A 10178-nucleotide genomic window follows, 5' to 3' on the forward strand; every position below is an offset into this window, starting at 1 on the left:
TATAATTTTCATAATTTGCATTCTATAATTTAATTTTACAATTTTTGTCATTTATAACTCAAATCAAATATGAAATTAGCTAAAAATGGAATATTGGAGATTTTTTTTTAAGCTTTGAAATTTTTTTAAACAAATAAATTATCCCTATCATCCGAAAGTCTCTTAATAGCAGTAAATATAAATTATCTTGTTAATCTATTTAAAAATCTTTTAATCTAAATACTCAATTATAAAAGCGATTGTTAAAATATTTTTTTTTTTATTAAATTTTTAGATACATGTTGAAATTGTATGATTGCTGCATTATTCTGATGTAATACGGAGTCCCACTCATGATTCGCATATAAAATATTTGATACAACGTTTGATATACTGCATACTAATAACCCGAAAATGTTGAGTGGTATTTGAATACTGGTTATGATTACTGATAAATCGTTTTGAAAAACTTATTATTATTTAGTAATATATATATATATATATATATATATATATATATATATATATATATATATATATATATATATATATATCCTGTAGAGATACATACTTAAATTCTAACGCAATAATAAACAGTATCATTTTTTAATACAAAATTTTTGAATTTTTCAAATAAAAATTTTTTTTAAACATATCCTAGTAAGCCAAGACGGATGACAACCCTAAGACAACCAGAATAGAATTTTAATAATTATTATAATGAAGATAATGGTAATTAATTCAATAATGTGGCCCATGGCCACTTTTTCTTGTAACGTCTGATGAAAAATTCAGCAACTAATTTCCTTGAGAATCACATTTGTTGTAATAGATTTATTATTATAAGCATGTATTATTTGTTTAATGAAATCATTTAAAAAAATCAACATTTATTATCGAACATTAAATAACGCGAAATTTTAAGGAGTGCGTTTAATTTTTTTTTTTTTTTTTATAGAATCAATAAATTTTGTACTGTCTTGCTGTTTGTATTTTTTGTCAATTTCCAGGGCTTACTGGGCACGCAACGTGCCCACACTAACCGAATTAATTGAGAAACGAGCTGGATCGAAAAACAACAATCAATAAGAGCGATCACTCACACGATAGATGATCTACGTGGAATATAAAACAGTCCTGAATACGCAAAGCAGTTTAGTTGGTCATTCTCCAAAACACCCTACATAAATAATGGTAAATTAATCATTGAGAAAATATTAAAGTCATGCACTGAAAAAAAAATTAATTTTAATCAAGAGAAAAATTCTTGATCCAAGAAAATAATTTTGAAGAGTTTCATTGTCTTGAATCGAGACGAAAAATTCTTTAATTGAATAAAATTTACTTAAATTTCTTAGTTTAAGAATTTTTCTACTTAAATCAAGAAGATGAAATTCTTCAAAATTATTTACTTGATTCGTTAATTTTTTTTCTGCGTGTTTTAAATTCAGTTTATTCATAATTTCATTTTACTTTTAGGTTGCGCAACCCAAAGTTAGAACAAGAAATGAACTGGAAAACTACTGAGCGAATTTAGAAACTCAATTCTACAAATAAAAATTGAAAATTAGTGTTACGAAAATCGTTTTTTTTTATTTATTACATATAAAAAAATTTATTAAACACTTGAACAATAATTTTCAATCATCGTTATATATTTCATAAAATTTTGTATAAAAAAATATATTTTATAAAGTGAAAATATACTACTTAAATAATTATTTAAATTGACTCGATTTTTTTTTAGTTAAGATTCAGTATTAAGACAAGAAATTATTTTAATTTGTGTGATTATCGAACTGTGTTATAATTTGTTAATTTTAAATGAACATCTGTCTAGGCTGTTTGATATCAAAGAGTGGGGATTGTTATATTTATTTCTATGGAAACCCTTGTTCACAAAACTAAGTTTCAGTCTGCTTACTGTAGATACTCATTACTCATTAGTATACTAACAGTGATAACAACCACAGATTAAAAAAAAAAAAAATTAATCTAATTCGATTAGACTTGTACGGTTTATTAACATGAGTTTGTCTGGAAGATTAGAGTATATAAAAAATTTTATTAAATTAAAACAACAAGAAGAAATAATAGAAAAAGGAATTGAATTGTTTTTAAATAATATCAAGTCAGATTCGGAAATTTTAAAAAGCTTCACGGAAGAATATAAAAGTTGTACCAAAAAAGGTAGTACAAGAAATTTTGAAAAATTAAATTATTAAATTATTACGTTGGTAATTTTTTTTTTTTTTTTTTTTTTTACGTAGAGGAGAAACTACAAAACATCTTTATAATAAAATGATTGAAATAAATACAGATTTTGAAAATATTAAAGCTATAATAAACCAATTTAATAATGGAAAATTAATCGGTATTGTTTTTTATGATTTATAAAAATTTAGATTATTAATTTTAGACCTTATTAAATTTTATTTATTGATAGATGTTAACGATTGTAAAGCCAGAATGAATGAATTATTAGAAAAAATAAAAAAGTTCGGAAACGATTCTGATTTGGAAGTTTTACAAAAAGAACAGAAGAATTTGGAAGATTATTTGTATGATTTCAAAGTAACGCTCAAAAAATACGAAAGTAAAAAAAATTCAACGCCAATAAAATCTAAAATAATCAGAAAATCATCGGAGGAGAAAAATAAAATTGATACAGATTACAGTGAAGTCAAAGATTTTGAATCATTAATTGTGAAGACAGGTATTTTTTTCTTAATAAAATAAATAGCAATTGTAATTTTTTAAATTGAAGAATTACTTAAAAAAATAATGTCAAGTATTGTAGAATTAATTTTACTAAAACTAAGCGGGCAAATTACTCAATTCTGAACAGTTTTAGCTTACAATACATTCATATATTCTTATGAATTCGCATACGACTATAATGTAAATTAACATAATTATTTATTTAACATATGAACTATTTTTGAATAGCTTCGATTGCGTCACTAGTGTGAATTCAAGAGTCGTTAAAAATAAAAACTTATAATTTGTTTAGTAATATTTGTGCCGTAACAAAAACAAATTTTTTAAAATATATATTTGTCTTTACGTGAGTAAAGTATTTTTAATAAATAAAATTTTAATTTAAGTCAATAGATTAAAAATAAAATTTTTAGTCTATTCAGTAAATAATAATTAATTGTAATTTTCTCAAATAATATTTTAAAAAATCCCAAGTTTTTAATTTATTAATGAAGACTGAAAAATTTTTTTTATATTAGGTCACACTCAGCATTGGAAAGAAGAAGACCATAACTATTTTCTTCAAATTAGAAATAAGTTTCACAGTATACCAGCAATGGTGACGGAGATTAAAAAAAAATATCCTGATTTATCAGCAGAAAAAATAATTAATCATGAAGCATGGTACAAAATTTATGTTAATTTACGAGAAAAGCAACGCAATAGTGTAAAATTGTGGCGTGCAAAAAAAGAATCAGAAAAAAAAGAAAAAATAGAATTGATTAAAAATAATGAACTTAAAAATATTGGTCCCCAGTATGAATCAAAAGCGGCAATGAATTTAGCGATGACGAAAGTGAGTCAGCAAAAATATTAATACTGAAAAGAGATGAGATAGATAAACAAAAAGAATTGATTAAACAATGGAAAATTGAAAAAACACGTACTAAAATTGAAAGCGAGATAGAATTGAAAAATAGATTAGAAAATAAACGTATATTACGCGAAAAACAATTTTTAACTCGAGTAATGAAGAATAAAGAGGCGCTTTTGAAATATCAACAAGATAAATTAGTAAAAGTCCAATCGCCGCGTCATGAAAATAAACAAAACGATAAAATTGTAAAATCTTCTACTATTATTAAAAGTTTCAGGTAAAATTAGTTATTCACATTTAAAAATTAAATTTACTCAACAAAAATATTTTGTTTATAAATTAGAATATTTATCTCAAGGTTCTTGTATTTACAGACAAAAAGACAATGCATTTATAAATAAAAGGAAACATCTCTTAGAATTGAAAAATCAAAATTCTATGAAGTATCATTCTAAAATTAATAATGATAATAAATCAACTAGTTTTAAATCTGATCATCACAAGTCAACTTTAATGAAATCGACAATATTATGGGATGAAAAGTGTAGGAAGGAAGAAACATTGGAAAATCAAAAACCGCTTCTTTATATTAAAGATATTCCAAAACTGTACGTAAAAATAAATGCAGTTTTATAAAGTTTTCTTTAAAAAAATATTTACATGTGTAATTAAAAATATTATTACAGATCGCGACATAATTGGAGAAATCAAGAATCTTTTACATAATTTATTGGGATATCAAAAATCAATATTTACAAAAATTATTTATCAAAAGAATCTAAAAACCACTTGGGTAAAAATGCATATTCCGAAGTCGGTGGAACTTCCGTCATGACAATGTGACTGTGCGGAATCCTTTCAAATTTATAGATCGTATGATCATAAATTTTTGTAACAGTTTTTTTTTCACGTAATTCAAAAACTCATCACAAAAGTTCATTGCGACTGATGCACTCCAAAACCTCTGTATTGAAAAGAAAATAAAATGATTATTTAAAAAAAAAAAAAATATCTTTAGCTAGTTATATTTTATTTCAACTTACTTCCGAAATTTTTGGTAAATCCGCAACTCGATAGTTTTCCAAACGCCGCACGACTCCTTTATCATCTCGAAATCCGCACAAAATAGTGTCAATCCCGACTAAAAAACTTTGACTCCACCATCGGATAAATTTGAATTTTTTCAAATTAGAAAATTGACGTTCATTGTCTACCAACCTACTGGTCTTTAATTCAATAAATCTCAAGTTTTCGATCGGCAGTGGATCTGACAGCAATTTATCCGAATACACTCCATCCATTTCAGCAGCATAAAGTAATTTATTGTCATTTAAATGACTCTGGAATACACAACAAAATTCTTCTCGTTCATCCACTGGCTTGGACGTATCGGGCGATTTATTTGGTTCATCTATAATAATTGTTTTAAATTAAGATTATGAATTTTAAAAAAGTTTAGAAAATAATTACAAGTACCTGTTAGAATATATTGTTCAAATTTAAATCCCCAAGATGAAAACTGCAAATCCTTTTCTGTTTGGTTTAGTATTTCAAATTTTTCAGCTTCAGTATCAAAAGCCATTAAATAAATAGTTCCTTTCCATTTAGCCGCACATATAATCCAGCCTTCTCTTTCATCGTATGCCGTTTTTATCAGCCGCGATAACAAACCACGAAAACAAACAATGTTTGGTTGTAAACTAAAATTAAAAATTATATCAATAACAAAATGATTTTTCTACCAGAAGTAAAATAAATAAATTAATTAATTAAAATTAGATTTTTTTATTTTTAAATTACTGTAAAATAAAAATATATTTGCAATCTACCTTCGTCCACTTTCGGGATCAGCACGAATTTTGTCAATATTGTTAACTATCCATTGCAAAAATGTGTCGATTTTTTCATGCTTTGTTGGTTTAATTTTACGCTTTACAGATTCAATTCCTTGATTCAAATTAAAATTTACTTCATAATTTTTTGGAGGTTTATAATACGTCAATTGAGATGAATCAAAACATATTGATCTTGAGCTATCAATACTGTAGTAACCGATGGCTTTTGGCCTTTCAAAATATGGAAAATCTTTATCCCATGATTTTTTTATTCGATACACCATCTTAATAAATCATCAATGTGTTCACGATATTTAATTTAAATGAATTACCTATCTAAAATAAAAACTAAAAATCTTTTGAATAAATTACTTATGTTTAATTTTTAAACGTCAACACAATTTTTTTTAAACTCTTAAGTCACAAAAATATTTATTATAAACAAGTACATATACAAGAAACATATGTTTACATTTTGTTGTCATGGAATTATACATATATATATATATATATATATATCTAATTAAATAATGTGCCGATAAATAATCATGCTTTATAGAAAAATAGTTACTGAGAATACTGATAAATAATTTACTGACGGTTGTGTCAAATTTAAAAAATGGAAATAATAATTATTAACAATAAGCTCCAATCAACAAAGAAGAAAACAATCTTACTTACTGCCCGCTTTGTTGATTTAAAAAGCTCCCGCAGAACAAAGTGACAGTTCAGAATAAAAAAATACAAGTCACACTGCAGTATCCACTTAGCTATGGAACAAGTGACAAATCGGCTCCAAGATGTCGTAAGTATGTCTGTTGACCGACTCATTAGGCTTTTAAGGATAATGATATTTTTCTACCTGATTAGTAAGAATTGATTATTTTTCAGAATATTAGAATTAAAAAAAAATTTATAAAAAAACAACGACACGAATTTATGATATTAAAGTTAGCCGAAGTTTTTAAATTTTTTTTAATAATTAAATTACAACAAAAAAATTTTTTTTTAAATTGTACTTACAGTTTTTCAAGCGAAATTTTTTTCTTTTTTCAATCATTTTTTTTTCGATTAAAAAAATTCTAAGAATTTTTAAATGTAGGCTAACTTAATTTTCATCACTAAAGTTAGCCGAAGTTTTCAACTTTTTGATTATTTTTCTTTTTTCACAACTAAAAATATTTTTAAAAAATTGCTCTCACAAATTTTAAATTTTTTACAAACGAAAATTTTTTTAATTATTTTGCAACAATTTTATCAATAAAAAAAAATTATAAAAATTTTTAGATGTCAGGTAACTTAATTTTCATGAAAAAACATTTAACTTTATTTTTATTGTTAAGAAAATTTTTTAAAATATCAACTAATAAATTTAAATCTTCAGATTGGTATTTAAAAAAAAATATTCCAACTTCCTCAATTGTAAATTAAACATAAATATTCAAAGCGAATATTGAAAAAATTTTATGTATTATTTAGAACCTAAATCACTTTGATAATCAATCATTTTTATTAATAAAAAATGTAAATTTATTTCTATTCTTACTTTATCAATAGAACGTGACATAAAATCTCATATCAAATAAAACCACGAGACAGGACTATAAAGTCAAAAAAAAAAAAAAATAGAAAAAAAATTCAAGCCGAGTGATTCAAAGTACAAATAGAATAAGCTAGAGCAGCCAAAATATAACTTATTATTATTATAATAATTCTTTGAAATGTATGATGTATTATGTACATTTTGTGTGTCACATAGCACAGTAAACTGGTATTGGTATATGGATCCCATTCCCGGAAGATACTCTCGAGGCAAACTCTGAAAGGATGGGCACAGCTTGCCGTGTAAATCTTGTGTCTTAGTTTTTAAAATTTTTTTTCAACATCTCATTCTTATTTACCTCTCTCTCTCTCTCTCACTCTCTCTGTACACTTCACATACGAATATTTGTGGTACACATACTACATACTACACATATTAGTTGTCAGAGACGACAAAGGGTTTCCATGCACACAGACCAAATCCATGTTCATTCTTCCATTCTACATCTCTTCTCCTCCTTCTTGGCCTTCTTTTTGCTCCTTTTTATCCGCGAAATGAGACTTAACTTTAACCGATGGCTGTGCCTTTACTTTTAAATTCGTAGAAAGACCAAGTAAATTTTGTCTTCAGTCCTACCCTGACATGATACAAAAAAATTTATATATATCACATAAATACATAGGTTTTTTAACAATAATAATAATTTTTTGATATTTACTTTTTCTAAAGACTGGTTTTAAAATACTTTATATTTTTAGTCATTATTGGCTATCCAGTCTAATACAAAATTTTTTTCATAGACCCTTTTGGAGTATAACCAAAAGATCCAGGTTTGAGTCCTGGTCTGTACCCTCCGAATTATTTTTTCAGTCAAATTTCAGCTAACAATATTAGAGAAAAAAATTTTTGTATTAAACTGCACGGAAAGAACAAGATGACACTGGATATCATCTCAGATTACAATGAGTACAATCCAGATATCACTCAGTATAATCTGGATTATACTAGCAACTATCTGAAAATTTTTTTCGCCACAGATATCACTGAGTATAATCTGGGATGACATCCAGTGTCATCTTGTTCTTTCCTTGTGGATAGCCAATAAAAAATAAAAATATAAAATAATAATAATAAGATAAAAAAATTTTAACCAAACTTATTTTTATTTATTCCATTAGAAATAATGTTAACGCAATAATAATGTATTTCGTTATTTCTTCCAGGCAAAGAGATTTTATCGAGTGATTTTATGATCGAGGAATTCAAAAAAATTTTTCATCGGATCCGTGTAATGATTGTGTGAAGAATGAGGGTAATGATAATTCAACGAATGCGGATGTCTTGAGTATAAAGGTACGTTAAATAAAATTAAAAAAAAAAAATAATTTTTTGTTCCAATAAAAGTAAAGGGTGAAGCAATAGTCATCATAAGGTCATTATACCCAGCCCAGAGGCTATACTACATTAATTCTTCTTGTCTCAGGCTCAGCTCTTTTAGTCAGTCTTCTCTACTCTGAACTCTCATTTATCTTAACGAAATTTTAATCCCTAAAGAGTTCATGGACCGGACGGACACTGAGAAGAGTATATTGAGTTTAAGTTGTGTATATAGAGGATAGGATAGAGGTTTACAAGGAATCGTGATCTTCCGCGAGCAAGCAGTTGCCCTTGCAACTAAACCAAGAATACGCTCTTTTATACTCTGCTTGACGATCGACCCAGGCTTGATCCTTTTGTTCTCCGTACTGAGAAATCATGTGATAATCTTATATTATATATATGTACGTGTAAGTACGTGACTTTGTCGGCTTACACGAACCATATTTTATCGATTCCAAGATTATTTAATCAATATAACGATGTTAAATAACGCTTTTTTATTTTTATCGTTAATTTATTATTTTATCAGATAATTAATTTAAAGTGAATTTTGAATAGAACTTTTATTTAATTTCAATAGAAATAATTATTTAGAAATTAATGCTTTTAAGTATAGACGTGTAAGAGCTAGATGTCATAAAGATAAAAAATAATTTAAATTCTACGAAGTATATATAAATGAACTGAATTTCTTTTTTAAAATTTTTACGTAGGTTGAACTACAAGAATTCGTCACGACGTCAAAGCCACATTTAACAGACCGATTGACGTCGTAGAATCTCGTGCTCTTTATATATTACTCACACGTATTTATTATATGTATACAGTAGTTTTAGTTTCCTCAACACTACGGTTAGAGTGAGTGGTATATACAAGTGTCTACTTTACTGTCTTGCCTATTTTAAAAAATATTTCCACAAGTCGCCGACCGCATCATTTATAGATAAACCATTTACTGGAATAGATAACCGATTTTATGGCAGTTTTTTTTTAAATATTATTTTTATTTTACTTTATTTTATTTATTTATGATTTTAAAAAACAAGTTATCTTTATAAATTAAAACATATATATCACAAATGTAGTAAAACTGGCTCGTCGGTGTCTCGTCGAAATTTTTTATGTTAAAAATAAATGGCGCCGGTTGTTATAACTTCGATCGACAATGACATTCTGGCAACTCTTGTCTGTCAGACACTCCAACAAATTCACCTCTAATATTTTTAATATATCTATTTTTTTACTCATTTCTTAGGAAGTCTATTTAATTTTTGACCATCGCAATATTTAAACTTCGTCTCTCCTTTAATTTTTAATCTCACATACGTCATACTTGCAGACTATCTATGTTATCTGATAATTTAATTTTGTAAAAATCAATCAACGTGTTCTAAATTTATTTAAATTATTTTCGCGATAAAAAGTCTATTTGTTTGATAAATTATCACTAAATAAAAAATAGATAAAAAGTTGTAAGGCCAAGTATTATTTAAACTTCTTAGAACTGAGATTTAAAAACAAAATAATGACGTTTATTATTAATTTACAAACATTTATTAACGTCATAAATGTGATATTTATTTAAAAAAGATTAATTGTTCATTTTTTTCCCGCCAATCATTTTAAATGTAATGATTTATATTTTCGGTTAAATAAATGATTTATTAGCATTCATGACCTACATAAGATTTTTATAATAAATCATTATCGACAAGAAAAAATGGATACACAATTACGAGTTAAAATAATATTTATATTTATATTTATAATAGAAAAAACAATTTAAAAATAGTATGAAAAGTTGTTTTAAGAAGAAGAAAAAGAAGAAGAAGAAGAAGTAGCTAAAAAAAAAAAAAAAAGTAAC

General features: G+C 25.7%; 2 protein-coding genes and 1 long non-coding RNA gene across 3 annotated transcripts; 2 read left to right on the forward strand and 1 right to left on the reverse strand.

Annotated features, from left to right (window-relative positions):
* The first annotated feature begins 608 nt into the window (after positions 1-608).
* Positions 609-1700, forward strand: LOC141524835 (uncharacterized). Its single transcript, XR_012478759.1, has 2 exons — positions 609-1173; positions 1459-1700. It is a non-coding gene; the product is annotated as an uncharacterized LOC141524835 (long non-coding RNA).
* A 591-nt stretch (positions 1701-2291) lies between these two features.
* On the forward strand, positions 2292-4384 carry LOC141524831 (uncharacterized). The gene is given in 5 exon segments (XM_074238944.1): positions 2292-2695; positions 3219-3506; positions 3509-3833; positions 3931-4164; positions 4243-4384. Coding segments are annotated over 5 exon segments (1134 nt in total). The 5' UTR covers positions 2292-2448; the 3' UTR covers positions 4283-4384.
* LOC141524832 (decapping and exoribonuclease protein-like) lies at positions 4270-5852 on the reverse strand. Its single transcript, XM_074238945.1, is given in 5 exon segments — positions 4270-4461; positions 4464-4520; positions 4600-4967; positions 5033-5256; positions 5386-5852. Coding segments are annotated over 5 exon segments (1083 nt in total). The 5' UTR covers positions 5676-5852; the 3' UTR covers positions 4270-4317.
* Positions 5853-10178: the final 4326 nt, after the last annotated feature.

The sequence above is a fragment of the Cotesia typhae genome, unplaced genomic scaffold, assembly GCF_013202065.1.
Source record: "Cotesia typhae breed Kobodo isofemale line unplaced genomic scaffold, CoteBio_Ctyphae contig_23, whole genome shotgun sequence".
Lineage (NCBI taxonomy): Eukaryota > Metazoa > Arthropoda > Insecta > Hymenoptera > Braconidae > Cotesia > Cotesia typhae.